Here is a 25,827-nt window from a genome sequence, read left to right as displayed (position 1 = left end):
GCAGCAGGGCCAAAGCCAGGCCCAGGGAGCAGGGCGGAGGGAAAGGTTGCCCTGGACACATGGGGGCAGCAAGGAAGGAAATCAGAGCTGTGAATGCAGCGGCAGAGTGGGTTGTGGACACCAGAGGCAAGAGCTTGACTGGTTCTCAGTACTCATTGGCTCTGACCCTGGCAGAGTGATTTCAGCTAAGCCCATTTTCCTATCAGCAAAATGGGGATAATTATAGTATTTACTATTGCTGAGGATGTCAGTGAAGTAACAGAACAGAGCCCTTGATAAACAGTAGCTAGTTTTTAACCTGGGTGTGTGTGTGTGTGTGTGTGTGTGTGTGTGTGTGTGTGTGTGTGTAGGGGGGCATGCATCTGTGTAAACACAGGAATACTGACAAGCTTGGGGAACAAGGTTACATGATACAACTTTTAGGAACTGCCCTGACAATGCCAGTGGGAGAAAAATTCTATCCCAGGGGAGCTCCAGGTACTAATCACAATGCTGTCACTTACAGGGAATGTTACTTAAAACTGAGTGTGCTTCAGAACTCAGGAGCCATCTGGATTTGCTGCCTCAGAATCCCTGCAGGATGGGACCTGGGAATCTGCAGTTTCAGAAATTACTGAGATGGAATTTACATACCATAAAACTGATCATTTTCAAGTGCATACTTTCAGTGGTTTTTAGTAAATTCATAAGTTGTACAACCATCATCACCATATAATTCCAGAGTATTTTCATCACCCCAAAAAGAAATTCCACACTCATCAGCAGTCACTCCCATTCCATACTCTCTCATTCTCTGGTAACCACTAATCAACTCCCCCTCTCTATAGATTTGCTATAGTGGATATGCCATGTGAACAGAATCATGTAATAGGTGGTCCTTGTGTCTTTGGCTTAGCATGTTTTCAAGGTTCATCCATGTTGTAGCATGTATCAGGACTTCATTCCTTTTAAGACAGTTTTCAGAAACTCCCCAGGTAGTTTTGAGTGGGCTCTCGGAGAAAAAGAGGAGCACATTCATACAAGGTGAAACCTGGGTTATTACTGAGACCCAGAGCCTCATCCCTTCTTTCTGGTGTGCCTGTCTCTGGGGCCTCAAAGAAACAGGAGGAACACTGGCTGCCTGCCTCTTGCAGAGACTCCAAAAGTAGGGCAGGGTCTCCCAGACACTGGAGGGAGGTGTGTGTCTATGGACAGCAGCCTGGCTGCTCTGGAGATCAGGTGGATTAACTGCAAGAGACACACACACAAGGGGATTCTGTCTCAACTTGAAGACTTTAATGTACATTATGTTCTTGGAAAAACATCTCCAAGGAAACAAGTGGAACCAAAAGTCTTAACCAGCAGGGATTCTCATTCAAAAAACCTGGTGTGAGCCCCCCGCCTTGGAAAAGGATGGCACAGGGACTGTGATCATAGCACAAGTTTTATGTCAGGGCCTGTATGCTTGTCTAGAGAGGAACCCTGCCACACAGCACGATGGGCATGCCCCAAAGACTCCTGAGGAACCAGAAGCTCATTACTCTGGTAACTGACAGCTCCACAGCAGGGCTCGGAAGATTTAGGCTGACCAGGTTTTCTTCAGCATGGAAGGCACACAACTTCATAAGGGCCTTAAGAAGCCTATTCTGGGCAGAAGTCTTCCTGGTTGTTGCTGACTCTCCAGGTCATCAGAAACAGTCATAGTGGCTCCGGTGACGGAGGGGACGTATGGGGGGGTCCCACTTCTGGGTGAGGCCTCGGAATGGAACAGGTGGGAGGTGACAGCACCAGCAAGGCCCCTGAGGCCAGAGCCACACCCACCTTGGGAGATAACCCACTGGGTCTCTGGACAGGAGAATGGGATTTTGATGGAGAAAGCTGAAGCTAACCACCTGCCAGACTGAATCCAGCTGCCTCCCTTAACACTCTCTTCCCAAACAAGGGCTCCTGAGGAGCCGCAGGACCAAGTCCTCTTTGACGTGCTCCCATTCACCAAGGGGCAGGCAGCAATTCAGGCTCCTCTCCCCATCACCTTCCATTTAACTGACTTCTCAGACTCCCTGCGCAATCCAAGGTTTCTTGTTTTCTAAGCTCCTATGGAACAAGCAACCAGATATTTCTTGGACTTCTCGTTCAATTCCTTCCATTCAGAGGGAATTTGGTAGGCAGGTCTCTCCCAGGTGCCTCTGTAAGAGCCTGTGTGAAATTCAGTCAGGTTAGCACCAAGGCCTGACTGACAGGGAACCCACACATGTGTCTTCAGGATGGGTACAGCCTCTTTGGCAATGAAGAAACATATGTATCAGTGGAAATGGGAATTCTGGCTCCATCTTTGCAGGACCTGGAAAGATCACAGCCCTGGTAGGTCCCAGGATAGGAAGCAGTAAATGGAGAGGCCAGGACTGCAGCCCTGTCGGGGAAGGGGCCCCTCTCAGCTGAGAGCACTCCCTAAGTTAGCCCGTCTCGATGCCCTCAGGGAGCACCACCACCACCGGGGCACAGTCCTCAGGCTCCGCAGCAAAGTCCCACCGGAACTTCTTGGTCAGGTGAGCTTGGAACTTTTCGGCTTTCTTCCTCAGGGTGGCATCCACGGCAATGCTGCAGGCAGAGGAAAAGAAAACCTACAGAGAACAGAGGATAAGTCACTCCTGAGAAGACAGAGGGGGCTGAGAAAGCTGTGGAAATTTCCTCATGGTGTTCAGCTCTCTGGGGCGGGTAGATCAGCTGCTGCTGGCATAGGCCCAGGACACCTGCTGTGCTCCCCTCAAACCAAGAAAGAAGGTCCAAACCCAGCTGAGATGCTAGGGCAGGACTAGAATGGAAAATTACTATCTGGGCAGAGATGCCCCACTGAGAATAACACTGGGGGCTATCACCCTGGCCCCACCCCCTGGGGGGGGTTCTACTGGACACTTGGGCATAACTCAGAGTAACAGGTAGTAGCTACACCAGCTGGTACTAGGGTCCTAAAAAAGGCTTGAGGGTGCTTATAAGCCCCTGGATCCCATGAAGTCCCAGGCCCCAAGCCAACAAGACTGAATTGCTGCTCTAATCTTCTAAATGGGCCACAGGCTGCCAGTTTGAGGCTTCTATCCCCTTTAAAAGCTGTCTTTGATTTTTTTTTTTTATTGTGGTAAAATATACAGATGGACCCTGACTTATGATGATTCAATTTACGACACTTTGACTTTATGATGATGCAAAGTGATACACACTCAGAAGAAGCCATACTTTGAATTGTTTCTTTCAGTACAGTATTAAAGAAATTACATGAGATACTCAACACTTCATTATAAAATAGGCATTGTGTTAAAATGATTTTGCCCAACTGTAGGCCGGTGTTAGTGTTCTGAGCACGTTTGAGGTGGGCTAGGCTGAGCTGCAATGTTAGGAGCGTTAGGTGTAATCAGTGCATTTTTGACTTATGGTATATCTAATTTAAAGTTTTTTAAGACATAATCCCATGGGAAGCTGAGGAGCATCTGTACATAAGATCTACTGTTTCAATCATTTTAAAAATATTTTTATTTTTTAAGTTGTGGCAAAATATACATATTTACTATTTTAAATGTACAGTTGAGTAGCATTAAGTACATTCACACTGTTGTACAACCATCTCCACCATCCATCTCCAGAACAACCTTATCATCCCTAATCAAAACTCTGCAGCCATTAAATAGCAACTCCCTATCCCCTCCTCCCACCAGGCGCTGGCAACCAGCATTCTGCTTTCCATCTCTATTAATATGACTACCCTAGGCACCTCATCTAAGTGAAATCGTACAGCATTTGTCCTTTCGCAAGTAGCTAATGTCACTTAGCATAGTAGTATCCTTCCAGGTTCACTGATGTTGCAGCATGTGTCTGAATTTCCTTTCTTTTGAGGGCTGAATAATATTCTGTTGTATGCAGGCACCACATTTTGTTTGTCTATTCATCTGCCAATGTCCATTTGTGTTGTTTTTACCTTCTGGCTGTTGTGAATAATGCTGCTATGAACATGGGTATATGGGTGTACACACACCTCCTAGTGTGGCTGCTTTCAATTCTTTTGCTTATAAACCCAGAAGCAGAGCTGCTGGATCATAGGGTAACTGTCTGTTTAAATTCTGATGAACTGCCACACCGTCACCCAGGAGCAGACCTGCTGGATCATATGGTAACTCTCCGTTTAAATTCCGACGAACTGCCATACTGTTTTTCACAGGGGCTGTACCATTTTATAGTCCCACCAGCAACACACAAAGGTTCTAATTTCTCCACATCCTGGCCAACACCTGGTATTTTCTGTGTTTAAATAATGGCCATTCTAATAGGTGGGAGGTAGTATCTTACTGCAGTTTTGATGTGCGTTTCCCCAATTATCAGTGGATATTCAGTACGTTTTCATGTGCACATTGGCTGTTTGAATCTTCTTTGGTGAAATGTCCATTCACTTCCTTATCCATTTTTTAAATTGGGTTGCTTCTGCATTGTTGAGTTATAGGAGTTCTTTATATATTCTGGATATTAACCCCTTATTTTGATGCTCTCATAAACAGTTTCATTTAATACAAACATGGGTAGGGAGTAGAATAGTAGTTTTTCCACATCTGAAACCCCATTCCAGATATTCCTGGATCCCAGTCCCTTCCTAAGAGTAACAGCAAACCCATGATTCCTTCTTAAACTATTTTATTTTTTCAAAGAAGTTTCACAGAACATCCAACTGGATCCTCCCAACACCCTGGAAAGATACAACAGAATGCCTATTTTAAGGAAATGGAAGCTGAGAGGAGTTAAATGACTGAATAAAAATTACCCAGAAAGAAAGAAGTGGTTTTTCCCAGACTGCCATCTGCTACCCTACAGGCCCACCCAGAGACACAGGGGTATGAAGGTGGAAGAAACTCTTTGATCCACAGCACCCTCATGCCAAAGCTGGCTTTCAGGCCACCATGGAAAGATGCCGGGCCCCAGGAGACCTGACCTGACAAAGGCAACAGGCATCCTCTGCAGCTGATTCCAGGGGCAATATTCCTCCCACCTGCTTCTCCATCATCTACCTGTTAGTAGGAGTGTGGCTCATTTGCAGTGGTCTTTGGAGTCATTCTGTTGGAGTAGCAGCATTGGTAGCATAGGGAGAAGTGACGGGGGGCTGGGTGGGGAGGCAGTACGGAATCCGGCTTCATTAACTTGGGAATCGACTAACACAGGAGTGGGAAGCACAGCCACAACAAAATGCCAGATCAATAACTAATTAGAGGGGCTGTGTGATCTTGGTGGTGAGGGCCATGGGGAAGCCAGCGGTCGGCCTGTCTGTAGGCAGCTAGTGGAGCCTGCCTGGAGCAAGGCTGAACTCTGGTGAGGGGCCTGGTATGGGCAGCACAGAAGGCTTTTCTCAAACAGTTTTGGCTCTGGAGGCCCTGCATACCCATTAGGCCATGCCCAGCGGTTGTGGGTAGCCTGCTGGGCTGAATAAGCAAAAGTCTCTTCCTGTTTCCCTTCCTTACACAGGAACTGTATGACTCTCCACACAGTCCCTGCTCTCTAGATACCCTGAGCAGCCGCCCAAATCTGTGCCACTGCTTCCACTGTGCCTCTCTGCACACATGCTTTTCCCTCTGCTCTCAACACCCTTCTACCTCCTGCTTTCTCCTCCTTCACCTAACGAACTTCTCGTAAAGACTAAGGCTCAGCTCAGACATCACCTCCTTTAGGATGTCTTCCAGGCCAAGGATGGAGTGGGTGCTCCTCTGCGCTCCCTCCGCCCCAGGGCTACCTTGATCATGGCCTCAGTCTCAGTAAGTCAACAGGCCATTTACTGTTGATCTCACCTACCAAACAAGGAGCAACCCCACAGCAGCGGCTCTTTCACACTGTGCTCTACTCTCAGCATAACGCCTGACACACAAAAAGGACCCATTAGATGTTTCATGAACAGAAGAATGAAGACAACCACAGGTTCAATTTTTGGTTCATTTTTGTATAGTGCCTGGCACCAAATAGCTATTCAGTAATGATGTGGTGGTGCCGGGGAGAATGAGAGGCTCATCATAGGGAGGCAGCTTCTTTACCAGGCCCCTGAACACCGTGGCTCTCAAGCCACCTCCTTGTGACATGAACTGCTCAGACCCTGTTCCCCAGCACTGTGCCTGAGCCTCCATCATGGCATTCCTCATGCTGCGCTAGTATCACAGTGATCTGCACCCTCTAAAAGTAAGCACTGCGTCCTAATTATCAATGTGCCCCACAAAGCATATAGCCCAGGGCCAGGTATAGAGTCACGGCCCAAAGGATGCTCACTGGATGACCTAATGAGACCCAGAGATTGCACTTGGCAATGCCCAGCAGTGACAGGCTGGAACAAGCTGGGCTCACGCTCATCACCCATCCTCCCGAAGCACTTCTCAAACACCGTCTGGGAGTAAAATCCACTAGAAGCAGGCACAATAGATGCCTTCAGTCTAACAAATAAGGTTTCTAATTTAAAAAGTGCTTCATCCTTTTTAAAGAACTCATTAAGTTGGTCTTCACCACAGCCTAGGAGGTACAGGACTTTACTATTCCCATTGTAGAGGTGGAATGCTAGGCATGCTGCAACATGTAGTGACAAAAACTGAGCAAAGTCCTGTCCAAGCAGAGGTATCTCTGCTTCATCCTTCTCCTACCCAGACCTTTCGTCTTGACAGAGGCTTAATCCATCCCTGATATTTATTTTTAGCACTGCCCTGTGGGGAACTAAGGTGCTTCTGGAACTGTCCCCTCTGCAGCCTCCAGGACACAGGGCACAGTCTGGGTTGACTTAAAAAAAAACAAAAACAAAAACAAAAAAAAAAACCCACACCTTATTGTGGTATAACTTATACACAATTAATTTTGTTCATTTTATTTTACTTATTTTTTAGAGATGGGATCTCACTGTCGCCCAGGCTGAAGTGCAGTGGCATGATCATATCTCACTGTACCCTTCAACTCCTGGGCTCAAAGGATTCTCCTGCCTCAGCATCCAAAGTAGTTAGGACTATAGGTATACTCCACCACACCTGGATAATTTTTTTTTTTTTTTTTTTTTTTTTGAGACAGAGTCTTACTCTGTCACCCAGGCTGGGGAGCAGTGATGTGATCACAGCTTACTGCAGCCTCAACCTCTGGGCTCAAGTGATCCACCCACCTTAGTCTCCTGAGTAGTTGAAACTACAGGTGCATGCCACCACACTTGGCTAATTTTTGTATTTTTTGTAGAGACAGGGTTTTATCATGATGCCCAGGCTGGTCTCAAACACCTGGGATCAAGTGATCCACCCACCTTGTCTTCCCAAAGTGCTGGGATTATACAGGCATGAGCCACCACACCTGGTAATATTTTTTAAAATTTTTTGTAGAGACAGGTTCTCGCTATGCTGCCCAGGTTAGTAAATTCTACAATTTTAAATGCTCAGTTCATTTGGACAAATATATATATATACCCATGCAACCACTATATAATATATGTTCATAGTGTTTACTTTTGGTATCCAGTTCTGAGTTTGAAAGTACATATAAATTTGTGTAACCATCACCCCAAACAGGACGCAGAACCATCCCATCACTCCAAACAGCTCCCTTGTGCTGCCCCTAAGCAGTCAAACCCTTCCTCACCCCTACCATCTGGCATCCCCTGATCTATTTTTGACCACAGTTTCACAAACTTGGTATTTTTAAAAACTCCTCACAATTCAGAAATGAATATGTTTAAATAACACTTAGTTTCTAAGCAATAACTTATTCTGATTATTTTATTTTCAGATTAATTTTATGCCTTCTTCGGGAAACTTAACAGTGATCTGGTTACTTTATTAACTAAAACAAAATCAAGTCAACACTTTTTAACATCACTGGGACATAAATCATCTTAATGTCAGCAGATTAATTCTGAATATTTTAAAAATATTTTGAGCTAGGATAACATTTTGCAAACAAATGCATTTATCTCAAACAAAAAGCACATCTACTGGGTGTTTTTCTTCAAATATAAAGCATGAACACTTTAATCATTTAATCTGTGTATTATGAAATTCTAATACTTTAGTCATACTTTAGACATACATGTGAAAGCTTTTCTTAAACCTAAGTTAAATAAATTGAGTTCAGCCAGGTCACCTCAAGAAATTCAAATTATCAAGGCAGGTAGCTATGTCACTATCTTACCCTGTTTTTTTTTAGCTAGACCAAAAAGATGGCATTTCCTAATTTTTTCAATTCCCAAATAATCACTCAACTTAGAATGAAACTAGCAATAGGTAAAGATTTTGTTTTCACTTGCAGCAGAAGAAGGTGGTGTCAAAAGCAAGACTATTGTTTCACAATGATGCCCAGGAAGGTGAAAAGCAGCACAAATGAAATCATCTGAGGTGAGTTTGAAAAATCTGGGATGTTTCATCTGGGACTCCAATCATATACGGGAGCCCACCACAGGCTTTAGAATGTAAAGTTCAGCCTTGCCTTCCACTAGCTCTGCTGATTTTGAGCAAATTGTGTGACCTCCCTGAGCCTGCTTCCTCATCTGTATAATGGGATTGCAGACCTAGCTTCTAGCACGGTTGTGGGGGCTCAATGAGACTAAGCATGCAAAAGTGATAGCTAACAGCAAGAGGTATAGGAGTAGGCAGGCAAATTTATCATAATGGGTATCGTGATGAAAATACCATAGACCGGCCGGGCGCAGTGGCTCAAGCCTGTAATCCCAGCACTTTGGGAGGCCGAGGCGGGTGGATCACGAGGTCAAGAGATCGAGACCATCCTGGTCAACATGATGAAACCCCGTCTCTACTAAAAATACAAAAAATTAGCTGGGCATGGCGGCGCGTGCCTATAGTCCCAGGTACTCAGGAGGCTGAGGCAGGAGAATTGCCTGAACCCAGGAGGCGGAGGTTGCGGTGAGCCGAGACGGCGCCATTGCTCTCCAGCCTGGGTAACAAGAGCGAAACTCCGTCTCAAAAAAAAAAAAAAAGAAAATGCCATAGACCTCACTGTCAAGAGTCGGTGTTTTCCTTCAAGAGTAAAAGATGGACACACATTTAGAATACTAGCAAGAAAACAAAGTGGAAAGCACATATAGCCTATTGTAACTAGAAGTATTTTTAAAAACAGGTTAGATGACTATATGCCTAAACACTATGGAATCAGCATTAACTCCTTATTTTGTACATCACTCATTTTCTAACATACCATTATATTCAGATTTATCCTTTCATTGGTTTTAAATGAATGACGGAACTTACATTGCTTTAAATAAAAGAAAAAACTATCTATTTTTGTAAAACAAATCATTTTGATTCAAGTGAAATCCAAAAGATTTGTAAAAACTAGTGGCTTCTATTCAAAAGGGCCTCACATGGGAAAGTTGAAAAAAATTAATGGCTAAGAGCATTCCATTACGTGGCTGATTTTATCCATACTAATGTGGCTGTCTTTAAGTGCTTACACATAAAAACACCAGTCCCTCTCCATGGGTAGTAGCCATTTAAGCTCCTAAGTAAGAAAGCCAGTTCCACTTACTTGACTACCTGGGGCGAGGGCAGGCGGCTGGCTGAGGAAGGCTTTTATGGGCTGATTCATTCAGTCACAAATACCCTGAGTGAATGCCTCTGTGTGGAGAACTGGACTCTCACTGCCAACATGGGATCAACGTGACTCTCCATCAAAAAAAAAAAAGTTTTATAATCTCCTTGTCCACATTGTGCCTTTTGAAATCTCAGCCATCCCTCAGGTGTATGGTCAAATGCCTCCTACCTTCCACCCTTGCATAAAGCCATTTCTAGTCCTTTATCCCCTCAAATCTCAACCCCAGTCAGAATTAACCAGTCAGAATTAGGTGCTCCTAATGCCCTTTGACCAGACTCCACTGTTTATACCTATGATACTTACATTGCCACAAGAATTATTAATTCTATCCATCTAAAAACACCCAATAACATCAAATGAGATCAATGTTAGGCCTTGGTAACATATTGAAGATAACCAGATGTATGCCAGATGGATCATCTGAGGTCAGGAGTTCAAGATCAGCCTGGCCAACATGGTGAAACCTCGTCTCTACTAAAAATACAAAAAAGTTAGCTGGGCATGGTGGTGCATGCCTGTAATCCCAGCTACTTGGGGGGCTGAGGCCAGAGAATGGCTTGAACCTGGGAGGCAGAGGTTACAGTGAGCTGAGATCGCACCATTGCACTCCAGCCTGGGTGGCAGAACAAGACCAAGTCTAAAAAAAAAAAAAAAAAGAAAAAGAAAGAAAAAGAAGATAACCAGATCAACAAAAAATAGGCCTCTTATAAAAGGAGCCCATGACTCAATGCGAGAGTCAGGCAGACAATATATTAGTTTCAGCAAGCATATCTCACACAATATAGCAGTGACAAATACAAAGTAGGTAGGCTAAGAGTAGGGAGGGGGAGAGGGGAGAGGGGAGGAAGGGAGAGGGGAGAGGGGAGAGGGAAGAGGGGAGAGGGGAGAGGGGAGAAGAGGGATAGTTTGATAGAAAGAAATGCCTTGAGGGCATATTGTAGAATGAGCAAATTTGTACCAGGAAGAGGGAAAATCAGGTTTGGGCAAGAAGGTCTAAAACATGTACAAAGTTTCAATTATGCAGGATGAAGTTCTAGAGATCTGCTGGACAGCATGATAATTACAGTTAACAATACTGTACTGAACACTGAAAATCTGTTAAGAGGGCATATCTCATGTTAAATTGTGTTTTTCAACCACAATTTTATTTTTCTTTATTTCTTTATTTTGAGACGGAGCCTCACTCTTTTTGCCCAGGCTGGAGTGCAGTGGTGTAATATTGGCTCACTGCAACCCCTCCCTCCCAGGTTCAAGGTATTCTCCTGTCTCAGCCTCCTGAGTAGCTGGGACTAGAGGCATCTGCCACCATGTCTGGCTAATTTTTGTGTTTTTAATAGAGACCTGGTTTTACCATGTTGGCCAGGCTGGTCTTGAACTCCTGACCTCAAGTGATCCTCCAGCCTTGGCCTCCCAAAGTGCTAAGATTACAGGCATGAGCCACCACGGCCCAGCCATGTTTTTTCACCACAATTTTAAAAAAGGCATGAAACAGCAAAACAGCATAGCCTGTCTGGGAATCTGCAAGGAGACCACTGTTGCTGGAGTTGATAGGGAAAAACATGGAGAGGAAGGAGAAGCTGGAGAACAGAATAAGAAGCAAGATCAGAATGGCCTTTGCAACTAACGTTTGGGCTTTTAATCTTCTAGGCAATGAGGAGCCACAGAGAAGCAGGATCATAGCTGCATATGGTGCAGCACCTCAGGTGGCAGCGTGGGGACAGATGGGGTAACAGGGGTAAGCAGTCTAGCTGAGACCAAAAGGCCAGGGCTAGGGAAATGGTACCAGGGCAGGACTGCCTTCTAAAACACTTACTGCTATCTGGAGTTGCTTGGTTAGTTAACTTTCTGTTAATTTTCTCAAAATACAAGAGTCTGCTATCTGGAATTAGTTAACTTTCTATTAACTTTCTCAAAACACAAGAGTCAAGACAGTGCCTCTGTCTTGCCCACAGCTATATTCTCAGTTCTAGAACAGAGTCTTCTATACAGCAGGTGCTCAGCAATTATCTGCTAAATCAATGAACAAATCCCTTGAGGGCAGGAACCCTGGCTAACTCACATATATATATTCCTCAGCACTTTCAGTAGAATGTTATATATGAAGGATGCTCAAAGACATGTGTTTTTTTTGTTTTGTTTCTTTCCTTTTTTTTTTTTTTTGGTCCATGTCCTGGATTTTTCCAAATAATGACATCAAATTTTCTTGGTGGAAAGTCCAAAGACTGAATGTTTCCAACTATCAGCTTTGCACAACCCACCTGGGCATCTAGCAATCCAGCTGGGCACTTTCTGTTTTGTAAATCATTGCTGGGAACAAAGCCTGGCAATTAGAGCTCAGCTGTGGTTGTGCTAACAATGGTCTGGACAGCCAGCAACACCTTGGCCCTCCTGTGTTTGTGCGACAGCAAGTGCATCACAAGGGAAGCACTTCATTCTCTTGAGCTGCAGCCACTGCCAGAGGCAAGTTAGCAGCCTAATGCCCCCTCACACTGCCTCACAACCCATAACCAGTACCTTTGGGGAAAATTTCCCCCACAGAGGAAGGACAAAGGGGTTTAATTTCTCTGTTAAATGAAGAACCAGTAAAAGGACAGTTCTATGCTCTTCTGAGTAGAATAAACCAGGCTCAAGACATGCACTTGACTCATTGCCATAGTCTGCACAGGTCTTCCAACTGCCAATTTTAACTCAGATGCCTGCTCACAGGGGCTCACCCAACAACAGGCTGGCTTTAGAAAAGTGTTCTGTACCCCTGAGAAACAGGACCTTGATGAAGTCTTTACTGATGTCAATCAAGAATCCTTTCTGGGGGATTCACACTGTATTCACTACACAATGGCATAAGCACAGGCAGGAAACAAAGACTCAGGTCTGGGTACAAATCCTGACATCCACTTGCCAGCTGTCTGGCTTCAAGTAAATGATTTAACCTTTCTCAGTTTTCTCATTTGTAAAATGGGAATAATACCCCCATCTTACAGGGTTCCAAAGGGATTCAAAATGAGTGAATCCACAGAACATAACAAACATGGTGCCTGATACCCAATAGTCTTTATTTAATACTTATTTATTACAGACAGAGTCTCACTCTGCTGCCCAGGCTGGAATGCAGTGGCACAATCATGATCGTAGCTCACTATAGCCTCAAACTTCCTCTTTGTCTCAGCCTCCCAAGTAGCTAGGATTACAGTTGTGCATGACCTGGCTAATTTTTTAATTTTTTGTAGACGTAGGGTCTCACTATATTGCCCAAGCTTGTCTTGAATTCCTGGGCTCAAGTAATCCTCCTGCCTTCACCTCCCAAAGTGCTGGGATTAAGGTCATAAGCCACCACGCCCAGCCCCAACAAGCATTTAATGAATGCTCATTTCTTCCCTTACCCCGAGTAGGAGTGGAATGCTGGTGAAAAGTGGCCTTATATGGAGTAGGCCTCATGGGGTACCACACACAAGGAGAAGAAAGCAGCTCATGGGAGGGAAAGCATGGAAACTGACAGTTAGCAGCTTCTGCCTCTTCTATTCTTGAAAGTTACAAATGAGTGACAGAGGCTGTCCCCAGTACATAAAGGAAACTAATCTGTTTGCAAAGGAAGGAAATAGCATGGGATGAAGATTGTAAGTTGTTTGAAGCTTCTTTCCTAATTACCACTCATAATGAAAATTTAATTGCCAAGTTAAAAGCAAATTTCACTTTTTCTGTCATAGAATCTCTGCAGAAACTGGCACATTTTGTTTGAACAGGAAATCAAAGTTATTTTAATGCTTAAATGAGATCTAAGAAGAGGCAGATGTTTCACTGGGAATAACAAGCTTCAGAACTCTGCTTTACTGGGTTGTAGCAACTCATGGCTACAGGGAGAAAGAAAATCTGTTTTAAGCTGAGTAAACCAAAGCAATGGAAGGAATTCAAATCCAAGAACCCCAGTGTTAGGCACTCTGGGGACAAGGTGGGGAGAGGGTGGTACAGAGAGACAATTTCTGGTATAGAGGCACTTATAATTGAGTAAGAGAGAGAAAACCAGGAAATATCCCAAGATTAGGAAACTGAAATTTAAAAATCTTCGGGTCATGGAAGAATAGCAAGAAACAAAACATACACTGTTGCCTCAATTCTGACCCACATCAGCATCAGCTCAGTCAGAACAACTACTCACCTGTAAGGTGCTGGTGAGGAAGTTGTCCTGGGAGACGATGTCTACAAAGAAGTCAGCGGGGATCTCACCAAGCTGGTGGTACAGGATGGAGATGAGGTTGATGTAGAGGGCGTGGTGCTTCACCATGGCTGCTTCTGACCGGCACAGGAGGTTCAGGAGCCGCTTCCAATGCTCAAATGCCTCATACACATTCCCCAGCAGGAAGCACACAAAAGCAAACTGGAGTTCACCTGAAAGGTGCAGAGAGAAGTGATTCTGAGGGAGAGGAGAACCAGCTGACACTCTCCATCACTGTTCACAAGGTCATCAATTCCACTGGACTTCAGCAATAAGTGACCTTTTATTCTTGTCACTTCTGCAGAGCCTGGCATGGGATTTTGCACTTAATAGGTACTCAATAAATATTTGCTAAACTGCTTTGAATTAAAGCCCTGGGAAACCAACCTGTGGCTTTGGATTTCTGTAAAATCAGATTGCAAGAGAAAAGGTATTCCTAGTATTTTCCTGGCATTTTAAGTTTACAAAATGTGTTCATGGGTATTATGCCAAGTGGATCTCAAACTGACTGCCCATCGGAATCACTGAGAGACTGTTAAAAGTAAAGTTACCCAAGCTTCACCCTCAGGTTTTGGTTGACAAGAGATGATGGGGCCTTTGTATCTGTAGCTCTAACAAGCTTCCTGGGTGCTTCTGATACGGATGGTCTGCTTCAGGGTCATGGAAATGCTGCACTACACCATGTAACCCTCAGCCCAACTCCACCAGGCAATCTGGAAGGTGGTATTTGCCTCATTTTATAGATGAAGTCAAGGGCTTGCCCAAGGCCACGCATATCTAATGCTTCACAATGTGGGCAATGGAAAGATAAAACAGATTCGCTATTGGGTGGGAACACTTCTAGAACCTCCCACAAAAGACAAATTCATGAGTACTTATTCCAGTGTCAGCCTGCCAGCCATATTATTTTTGTTTAATCACAGCGCTGTGTGATTTAATCTCTACGAGCAGCTTGGGGCTAAGAGCATGGGCTCTGGAGCCAAACTGCCTAGATTCAAATCTTAGCTCTGCTACTTAGCAGCTGTGTGACCTTGGGCAAGTTACTTAAATCTATTAAGGCCTCAATTTCCTTATTTGAGGGTTGCAGTAAAGATTAAATGAACGGATATAGTACACTTAAAGCATTTAGAATAACACATGGCACAAAGTAGCACTCAAAAAATATTATATTCCCAATTTCTATCAGATGCTCATCTCAAACAAAGAGACCTGATGATCCAGACACCACTGTCTCTGGGCAAGTAACTGGGTCTCTGGTTACCGCAGAAATACTGCTACTGATCACAGACATTCTCTCTAGCTTCAAAGGTGGCTGTAAATTTAATGAGGTATACATACATGTGAACCATAAAAAGAAGAGACGTACTCAGCACTAAATACCTCTTCAAATGTATGGCGTTTGATCTCTGCCACCTCCAGAGACCTGGAAAAACTAGCTCCCTGTTCCTAAGTATATGGAACTAAGTGATTTGTGTGAATAGCTACCTGGTTTAGATATTTTAGATGTCTGACCAATATTTGCAAATACAGTCAAATTTTCTTTGTGTAATATAGGTTAATGATTTGCTTCTTCAACTGGCTCTACTTGGTTAGTTTGTGAAACTAAGTATTAGGGTATTCTTTGCATTTAGGACATACATTTAAATTTGTGCATTTCTGACCTTGTCTAAAATTAAATTATAACACCAAAAATAAATTCAAAGAGCTGTGACTGATTCAAAATTATCCCTGCACAGGTCGGGTGACAGGGATAGTTCTAGCCCTTTAAGAGGTTAATGGAGGAGGATAGCTTGAGCTCAGGAGTTTGAGACAAGCTTGGGCAACACAGGGAGACCCTATCTCTACCAAAAATAATTAGTTGAGCATGGTGGGACACACCTGTGGTCCCAGCTACTTGGGAGGCTGAGGTGGGAGGATCACTTGAGCCCAGGAGGTTGAGGCTGCAGTGAGCTGTGATCATGCCACTGCACTCCAGCCCATGTCAGTGAGATCTTGTCTCAAAAAAAACAACAAAAAAACCCACAACCAACAAAGTTACTCCTGTAACAGACCTTTTCACAAGATACATTTTGAAGAACTGAAATGTTTAAGAAGTAGAAAGACAGGATTTCTATTCACTTTTAAGCCAGACTTTCAAATGTTACTTATTACATAATAATACTAACACATTATGATGTACCTGTTAAAATATACCTTATATCATCAGCTGAACCAATGATATAAAGAGTCCTGTCAGGGCACGGTAATTCCAGCACTTTGGGAGGCCGAGACAGGAGGATCGCTTGGGCCCAGGAGGTTGAGGTGGCAGTAAGACATGATTGTGTGACTGTACTCCAGCCTGGGCAACAGAGTGAAACCCTGTCTCAAAAAAAAAGTCCTAAATTCAAATTTCTCACTGAACTTCTGACAGAAAAATATGCAAATTACCTGGAAAATTTGTAAACATATATACAAATAGCTGTTTAAGATGTGACACATATTTGCTGTCACTAGTATTTGGTCAACAAGGTGAAACCCCGTCTCTACTAAAAATACAAAAAATTAGCTGGGCATGGTGGCGCGTGCCTGTGATCCCAGCTACTCAGGAAGCTGAGGCAGGAGAATTGCCTGAACCCGGGAGGCGGAGGTTGCGGTGAGCAGACATCGCGCCATTGCACTCCAGCCTGGGTAAAGAGCGAAACTCCGCCTCAAAAAAAAAAAAAAAAGAAATGTAAATAGAAACAAGGTGCCATTTTTCAACTATCCAACTGGAAGAGGCTTTTGTAAAACTGCCATGCCCAATGCTGTCGAAGGTGATGGGCAATAGCCTCCTACTAGCCAGCAAGGATGTAAAACCTCCTGGCATCATGCACAGTCTGACCCAATGATTCTATCCCTAAATGTACACATAAGTGTGCATGAGAATGTTCACTAGATGATATATGTATATATATATATATATTTTTTTTTGAGACAGCTCTTGTTGCCCAGGCTGGAGGGCAATGGCATGATCTTGGCTCACTGCGACCTCCTCCTCCAAGGTTCAAATGATTCTCCTTCCTCAGCCTCCAGAGCAGCTAGGTCTACAGGTGCCCACCACCAGGCCCAGCTCATTTTGTTAGTACAGACAGGGTTTCACCATGTTGGTTAGGCTAGTCTCAAACTCCTGACCTCAGGTGGTCCGCCTGTCTTGGCCTCCCAAAGTGGTGGGATTACAGGTGTGAGCCACTGCATCTGGACACTAGATGATATTTATAATAGAGAAAATAGGAACATTTCAATGGTCCATAATAGAGAACTGGTCCAATAACTATGAACATGAAATAGCCACTAAAAAAGTGACTGTTTCATGGAAAAACATGGAAAAACGTTTATATTAAGGCAGATTACAAAGTAATATACTTCAATCCTGTTTTTATAAAAACTCACATATATACATAAATGCATATACTAAATTTTTTAAAAGACTGAGAGGAAATACATAGAAATAAACAGAGAAGAGATTGAAATGAAATACATAGAAATACACAGAAAAAAAGGAATGTAAATATACCAGAATGTACAAATGGTTTTAAGTGGTGGGATTTGAAGTGAATTTTGTTTTTCTTCTATGATTAATATCTATCATTTTTGTAATAAAGAGGGAAGATAGCAATAAAAACTGTAACGATTAAAAAAAAACCACTGTTCTGTTCTAAGCCTGCTGAGGGACGAACATCTTGAGGGTCAGGAGCAAACTGCGGGGCTAGGTGAGAGGCTACAACGAGCATAGGTCTGGCCCAGAAATCAAGAGTCCTGGGTTCTGGTTTCAATTCAGTCACTCAGTGGGCCAAATCCTTCCCTTCTGTAGAACTGGGCTCTATCAGTGGTTCCCAAACAGAAAATTATCTGCACCAGGTTCACGCCTAGGATGCCTGTTTATTTGACAGATATACAGAAACTGCTGAAGCCCTTCTCCAGATCTTTTGAATCAAAATCTCCAGGGTTAAGGGTAAAGATACACCTGTATCTTCAGCCTCCTAGCCAGGTTTAGTTACTGCTGGACTGACACAAGAGGTACTCCCTAATCTAAAACACCTCTGCTAATATCCTCCCCTTGGCCCACTCCCAAAGAGCCTTGTTCCTTCTCACCAAGCACATCCTGGGGGCTGCTTGGGAACTGCTTGTTGAGGACAGTCTCCAGGGCATAGCTCAGGTCCATGCTGTGCTTGGTTATCTCGGCTGGCGTGGCACCTGCTGGGAACATCTGTGTGGGCAGCTCTGAGAAGCGGATCTCTGTCCCAGCTCTGGGCTTCATCTCAGGTAGTCGCGCCAGGCCCTCTTGGTAGCTTTTGCATTCAGTGCCCCAGCTGGGTAGATTGTGCCCCACCCGGTCCTTGGTGTGCTTCATCGAGAGCACAGGTAGCACATCAGAGAAGGCGCAGATCTGCCGGTTCTCAGGCTGTAGCTTCTCCATTGTAGCTTCGCTGATGAAGTTGGTGAGTGAGATCCACTTCTTCAGAGTGGCATATGGATAAGGCCCCAGGAACTGGTCCAGCTCCTGAAGGTTGGCCCTCATGGCTTCTACCTCAGACTCGGGGGCTGGGGAGAGGTCTACCTCTTCCCTGATTGTGCTCCAGCGCAGCACTGTCAGCCCCCGCTGCTGCAGGCTAAGGAAGAAACCCATCCGAGGGCCTACTTCCTTGGGATTAGCCTTGTCCACAGAGCTATAGTGGAGGAAGTGAATGCCTGGAGGGATCATCTTCACGCCCCGGAACTTGGGTCCCACCTCCCAGGAGTTATAGTCAATCCCAAACTCTGTTCCTTTGGGCATGTTTAGGATGACCACAGTGGCCCCTTCAAAGAAGAGGCGCTTGGCTAGCTCAGGATCCATTTGCATGGCAGCCATGGGGCCAGTGGTGGGTGACCAAAAGAACTATTTTTCTTTAGTCTTCCAGAACAGCTAAGAAAGAAAGAAATCAGAGTTAGATAGTGGGGAAAGATGCTTTATTTGCTAAGCATTCTGTACGTGCCAGATATTCAATTAGACCCCTGTCATAATTATTTCCCTTAATCCTCATGACAACCATGCATTGAGTTTACAGATGAGGAAAACGAGAACTAAAAGAAACAATTTTTGGCTGGGTGTGGTGGCTCATGCCTATAATCCCAGCACTTTGGAAGGCTGAGACAGGCAGATAACAAGGTCAAGAGATTGAGATCCTGGCCAACATGGTAAAACCCCATCTCTACTACAAAATAATACAAAAATTAGCTGGGTGTGGTGGCGTGGTGGCGTGCGTGCACCTGTAGTCCCAGCTACTAGGGAGGCTGAGGCAGGAGAATCACTTGAACCCAGGAGGCAAAGGTTGCAGTGAGCTGAGATCACACCCCTGCACTACAGCCTGGTGACAGAACGAGACATCATCTTTAAAAAATAACGATAACAAAAAAATTTGTGTTTTGGTTTAACATGCAAAGACACTCACTTCACAGCTATGTTACCAGTGAAAGAAAAGTGACATGCTCACGGTCATACCAGGACCCAAAATAGAATCTTGGTACCCAGCCTGCAGGCCACTGTTCTTCTGTCCACCATCCACTCTTAGTATCTTCTCAGGTCTCTTTCTCACAACAGAAGGTGTGAGTGGAAAATGCCTGGATGGCTCACTCTAAACTATAACTATGCCTAATCATTTGAAGCTACAACTCTGCAGGAAACTATTAAAGCAAGTACATACCCAGTTTCCCAAAAGCCTCAGGGAAGGCCCAGAAATGGACAGAAGGTAGAAAGTGGAGGCTCAGCAGGTAAAATTTGTTCGAGGTCTAGAGAGCTTTTCAATCACAAATCTCCTCTTCTTTCACTCGTAAAAAACCTAAACTCCAGGGAGTAAAACAACTTCCTAAAGAGCCCACAATCAGTCGTGGCTCTGGATCATTCATTCAGAATGAATTCAAGTGATAAAGCTAGCCTAGGAAGAGAAAGCTGGCCAGAAGAGAAAGAGCTTAGTACAGTTATTTTACCTACTTCTGAATGTCCCAGACAGTGCCTCTGGGATATTGGCAAGAATGGTTCCAACATGAACAAATGTAAACAAACCAGTATCTAATCTTCTAGTCCTAAAATACCTACCTGATTAATCTAACAAATACTGACTGAGTGCCTGCACTTTGCCAGGCCCCCGAAGAAACAACAGAGATTAAGAGTCACTGCCCTCCAGGCAATTCCAATCTAGCCAGATGTACAAACAAGATGACAAAATTTCACACATAGAAAACCTGCTGCATGTTGACCTGTTTAATTTTATTTGCTCTTTTTTTTTTTTTTTTTTTTTTTTGAGACAGGGTCTCGATCCATCACCCAGGCTGGAGTGTAATGGCATGATCTTGGCTTACTACATGCTCCACCTCCTGGGTTCAAATTCTCATGTCTCAGCCTCCCGAGTAGCTGAGACTACTGGTGTGCACCACCACACCTGGCTAACTTTTGTAATTTTAGTAGAGACAGGATTTCACCATGTTGTCCAGGCTGGTCTTGAATGCCTGTCCTCAAGTGATCCACCCGCCTCAGCCTCCAAAGTGCTGCGATTACAGGTGTGAGCCACCATGCCTAGCCCTGTTTACTCTTTTTACTTTAAATGAATAGATAAATAAAAACAGTGTGGAAAGGAAAACCAATCCTGTTCCAAAAATAAGAGTACATTTTATCATCATTACCCCAAAACCACTACAAATGACTCTTACCCTGAATCAACATTTTTTCCCCACAAAATGCAAGTCACAACCCATCAATGGATTAGGAAATCAATGTAAAGGTCTCAACCACCATTATTTTTAAAATGAAAATAACAACTTTTGAATATCACAATACAGCAAAAGTAGTAAAGCTAAGTACTGTTTTCTGGAGCTTTGTGTGTACACTTGGTTGTATCATAAAATGTATTTGTTACTGTAGGTCACGGTCATAAAAGTTTGAAAGACACTGCTCTAAATAATTTGTATCATCTATTTGTAATTCTGAATTCAGAAAGTACTTAATATTTGCTGAATGAATAGAGATTCCATTTAGAATAACTTCTCATCAATTAGCCATTTTCCCCTGTGACATCTGTGTGCTCCTCCTTGATAATGACATTTCTTTCACTCTAATTCCACCAGCCTGTAATTCTATTCACTATATCTCCAGCAGCTGGCACATGGCCTGGCACAGAGGAAATGCTAGGAAAAGGTTTATTAAATATGCACAGAACTCTGCAGTCTACCAACCCCTGTCACTGACGGCTCTGTGAGTTCCTCACAGTCCTGGAACACCTAAAATCACATCCATCTCCCGTCTCTCCACCACCTCCCTAATCCAAGCTACCATTGTCCCTCACTGAGAGAGTGCCTGCTCCTCAATCCATTCTCCATTCGACAGCTGTATCCGTTTCAAAATGCCAATCTAATCAAATCACCATCACCCATGTCAGCCTCTGAGTGGTTTCCCATATCGTTCTCGGAAAACCAAAATTCTTCCTACGCCCTATAAAGTCTGCATGGTCTGACCTCTGGGAACCCCTTTAGCTTGTTTCACACCATGGTCCCCAACAAGCTCTGTTCCCCTTTCGGACCTGAAATTGGAGGCTCTCTCTCCAGATAGGAAACTATTCCCTCTCCATTTTGTCAAATCTTTCTTCTGATCTCACCTCACTATTCACCTCCTCAGTAAAGGTTCCTTGACCCGGGGTTAAGTCAGGTCTCCTGTAACACACTCTGGGGTGCCTTGTACCCTTCCGTTTCAATTATCACCACTGCAGTTTTTCATGTTTGATTGAGGCCCGTCACAGTCACGAGACTTGAGTCCTGCTGTATTCCTAGCACACATTAGACGCTTAGTAAATATTTATTTAATACAAGTATGATATCCATTTTGTAAACGAGAAACAAAGGCTCAGTTCGGGAGAAGACCTCACTGGAAGTCACGCAGACAGTAGGGCAGAGCCAGGTTCGGTGCAGTAAGGGTCTACGGCCCCCAGGCTCTAAAGTTAAAAAAAAATAAAAAAAAAAAAAAACAGAAGTAACCCCGAGTGTTCCGGGAAGCCTTGGCGACGGCTTCTCAGGAAGGGCCTCCAGAGACACCAGAGTCCCACAGGCAGAGAACCAGCCGCCCCGACTAGGTGAGCCTAGTTTAAGGCACTCCGCGATTCCGAGCCGAGAAGAGGGGCGGCCCGGCCACACGCCCGCGCACACACCCACACGGAATCAGGAGACGAAAGAGAGGCCAGGAGGCCACACTCACCTCCTCGCCCCGCGTTCCGGTACCGCGGAAATGCACCGGAAGTTCTCCTGTTTGGCGCCTGACTGGAGTAACGGAGAGAGCGGTCCGGCGGAGCCCTGGGTCCCGGGAAGAATAGCCCGTGCTTGCAGGTTCCGCCGGATCCAATGTTGCCTTTTGCTATTAGTGTCTCGTTTTAGCTTCTGAATTTTGAACAACTTTGACAAACCTATGCATTTTATATCCCCATCCAGAAACACAGCCACCAGACATCTTACTTTGGGCTCAAGCAGTCATGGTCACTAAAGCACTGCCAAGGCCATGGCTATCCAGTAGTAGCCAGTCAGGCGCTCGGTCACAGTCTTTGTCAGCCAATCTCTATCCCGGTCACAGTGTCTCAGCTTCCAGTCATACTCAGCCCTCGGGGAGAGCCTCAGAAACCCAGCCGCCAGCCCAGAGAACCAATGTGCGCCGTTGCAGCTGCAGCAGCAGCAGCAGCCATTATCTCAGTCCCTCTGCCCACAATCACCCAGTGTCCTTTCTGCAGGCCAAGTCCGACATCTCAATCAGGCTATCAACACAAGAGGGAAAGAATCTGCCTGTCTTGTTCTGCACTGTTTCCCTTGAACCTTGCACAAAGCCAGGCACAAAAGCTCAGCTCGGTACATATATTATGCATTTAGCGAATAATGACGATACTGTGGGTCTAACTCTGCACTATTAATCAAGGTTCCACCAAAGATGCAGAGCCAGTAGGAGATCTATATTAAGTGATTTATTGCAAAGAATTGGCTTAGGTGAAGCCAGGTGTGGTGGCTCATGCCTATAATCCCAGCACTTTAGGATGCCAAGGCAGGGGGATCATGAAGTCAGGAGTTTGAGACCAGCCTGGCCAGCATGGTGAAACCCCGTATCTACTGAAAATACAAAAATTAGCTGGGTGTGGTGGTGTGTGCCTGTAATCCCAGCTACTAGGGAGGCTGAGGCAGGAGAATCACTTGAACCCAGCAGGCGGAGGTAGCAATGAGCTGAGATTGCATGACTGCACTCCAGCCTGGTGACAGAGCAAGACTCCATCCGGGTAAAAAAAGAATTGACTTATGTGATTTTAGGGCAGGCCACTTGGGTATTTCTAATCCTTACACTAGCCTAGTAAGTAGGTATGTATATTTCCAGTTTGCAGAAGAGAAAACTGAGGTTCAGAGATGATGTTACACAGCCAGAGAATGGCAGAGCTAGAATGCAAACCAAGGCCTGTCTGTTCTTATCTCTGTGCTGCTGCTCCTTAGCTTGTCTGTCACATTTCCTCAGTGACAGCTGGACATGCCAATCTGTCTCAGTCAAAATTTATCTCTTAGTGGGTTGCAGACTAGACAGGGCCCTGCAGTCATGGTTAATCACAATGAGCTGCTGCAGGACTAACCAGAGACAGCCTCCATCAGTCACAGTCATGCTTATCAATCTCAGCCTGTACTGTCAAGTTTCATTTCCTGCATGAAGAAGCTCAGCTCCCTCTCCACCCATCCCCAACTCCCAGACTTCGGTGCTGAGCTCTGTGGTCTGGTTTCAAAGTCCCCAGTTTCAGTTGGGCTCACCTTCTTCTCAGAGACTCCAGGGGACTGAACACTGGGTGTAGAAGCTGTAGAAGGTGACCTAGGAGTCCTACCTTTTGGGTTACATGTCCATTTAGATCAGAATGGCTCAACCTCGGCACTATTGACATTTGGGGCCAGATAAGTCTTTGTTGCAGGTGGCTGTCCTGTGCATTGTAGGATGTTTAGCAGCAGCCCTGGCCCCTACCTACTAGGCATTAGTAGCACCCCTCAGTTGTGACGGCCATTGCTAAATGTCCCTGGGGTGGCAGAGGGTTGGGGAGAAAGGAGGAGGATCACTCCCCCACCCTCAACTCAGTTGAAAAATAATGATCTGGGTGAACTTACCTTTGATTATTCCCTGAAAGCAGAGAGGATGGCCCTTTATGGGAGGCAGAAATATAGATCAGGGTGTATGGGGCCTGAAAAATCGTATGGAGACCCATTGTTTGTAAACCAAGTCCTATTCCAGGGCCCTACGGATAACAGATTGCCAAAGGAGACTGGCAGAGAAAATTCGGGGAAGGATTCATGATGTTCCTCACAGCAATTGCCTCTGACAAGAGACAGAAATCTGGAGAAGGCTAAAGAATCACTTTTCACTGCATAGTCTATCATTTAATGAATTACCTTTCCAAAGAAAAGAAGTATTTAGTATTTGAAAGTATAAGGAAATGCTCAAGATATATATATTTTAAAGTATTTGCAATGGTATGTACAAGATGACTTCAACTCTGGAAAAATACATACACATGGAAAAGACTCACTGGGGAGATTCGCAGCAATAAAGCAAAGTGGCCTGAGATGAGTTGCTTGGTGCAATAAAAGGAAAGTGTGGTGTGTGCACTTAAGGTGGTCTAAGGGATGAGTTTAGTTTTTACGTGTATGACGGCTTTTAATTTTAGTATATTTGCATTTATTTTATGAACACCTCCTTTCTTGGCAAATGACATAAACTTTTCTTTTTTTTTTTTTTTTTTTTTTTTTTTGAGACGGAGTTTCGCCCTTGTTACCCAGGCTGGAGTGCAATGGCGCGATCTCGGCTCACCACAACCTCCGCCTCCTGGGCTCAGGCAATTCTCCTGCCTCAGCCTCCTGAGTAGCTGGGATTACAGGCACGTGCCACCATGCCCAGCTAATTTTTTGCACTTTTAGTAGAGACGGGGTTTCACCATGTTGACCAGGATGGTCTCGATCTCTCGACCTCGTGATCCACCCGCCTCGGCCTCCCAAAGTGCTGGGATTACAGGCTTGAGCCACCGCGCCCGGCTAAACTTTTCATTTGTGGAAGCAATATAGTTTCCTTTTTAAATACAGTTGCTTTTAAAGTGAGTCAATTTAGTAATTTTATTATTTTTTTGAGGCAGAGTCTCTCTCTGTCACCAGGCTGGAGTGCAGTGACACCGTCTTGGCACACTGCAACCTCTGTCTCTTGGGTTCAAGTGATTCTCCCACCTCAGCTGAACCTCCTGAGTAGCTGAGACTACAGGTGCACACCACCACGCCTGGCTTTTTTTTTTTTTTTTTTTTTTTTTCTATTTTTTAGTACAGACGGGGTTTCACTATGTTCATCAGGCTGGTCTTGAACTCCTAACCTCAGGTGATCTCCCTGCCTCGGCCTCCCAAAGTGCTGGGATTACAGGCATGAGCCATAGCACTTGGCTTGAGTCAATTTGAATAAAAATAAGTGAATAATGGGACAGGTGGTATGAGGATGTGGGAACATACATAGAGGTTTTGGGCAAAGGCTGAAGTTGAGGATTGTATTTTCTTTTCCACTAGGCTCTAATGTAGAAGAGTTACAGGAAGAGAGACCCCAATGTAGGTACTCTTCTTTCAGGAAGAGGAGGGACCATGCCGTTTCTCCACTCAGCAACCCCCTACACGTCCTGGGGCCCGAATGTTTGCTGTCCCCCTCTCCAAGAATGTGCACCTGAGTTCCTCATCTTTGTTGATGGATCCTTCTCTTCATTCAGCTCACAGATTGCCTCCTCAGGGAGGCCTTACCTGGCCACCGTATTTAGAGTGGTCTCCTTCAGCGACCTTCCCTCTCTTTTCCCTGTGTATTTCCTTCCTAGTGCTGATTACTCTGTAACTGACAGCCTGTGTTGGCATCTGTTTCCTCCACTAGCCTATGAGTTCCTGGAGGGCAGGGACTTTCGTCTTGTTTGTGTTGTGCCTGGAGAGTCACCAAGGCCTGGACCACCCTGAGCTCCAATTATTTGTTGAATAAACATGTTCTAAGTTGG

At 44.7% G+C, this 25,827-nt stretch overlaps 1 protein-coding gene across 2 annotated transcripts; it reads right to left on the bottom strand.

The window, feature by feature from the left end:
* Positions 1-647: 647 nt before the first annotated feature.
* Positions 648-25,827, bottom strand: AAR2 (AAR2 splicing factor). Of its 2 annotated transcripts, XM_010342639.3 has the most exons (5): positions 22,011-25,827; positions 21,418-21,585; positions 17,885-18,695; positions 13,718-13,947; positions 648-2,600 (listed from the first exon to the last, which is right to left on the bottom strand). In XM_010342639.3, the coding sequence occupies exons 3-5, from the start codon at positions 18,639-18,641 to the stop codon at positions 2,433-2,435; spliced, it is 1,155 nt and encodes a 384-aa protein (XP_010340941.1). In that variant the 5' UTR covers positions 18,642-18,695; positions 21,418-21,585; positions 22,011-25,827; the 3' UTR covers positions 648-2,432. The 2 variants fall into 2 exon arrangements, with proteins under 2 accessions (XP_010340941.1, XP_003932063.1); XM_003932014.4 differs by lacking the exon at positions 21,418-21,585.

The sequence above is a fragment of the Saimiri boliviensis genome, chromosome 9 (genome assembly GCF_048565385.1).
Source record: "Saimiri boliviensis isolate mSaiBol1 chromosome 9, mSaiBol1.pri, whole genome shotgun sequence".
Lineage (NCBI taxonomy): Eukaryota > Metazoa > Chordata > Mammalia > Primates > Cebidae > Saimiri > Saimiri boliviensis.
The sequence above is the reverse complement of the archived record's forward strand: the minus strand, read 5'-3'. Positions and strand labels throughout refer to the sequence as shown.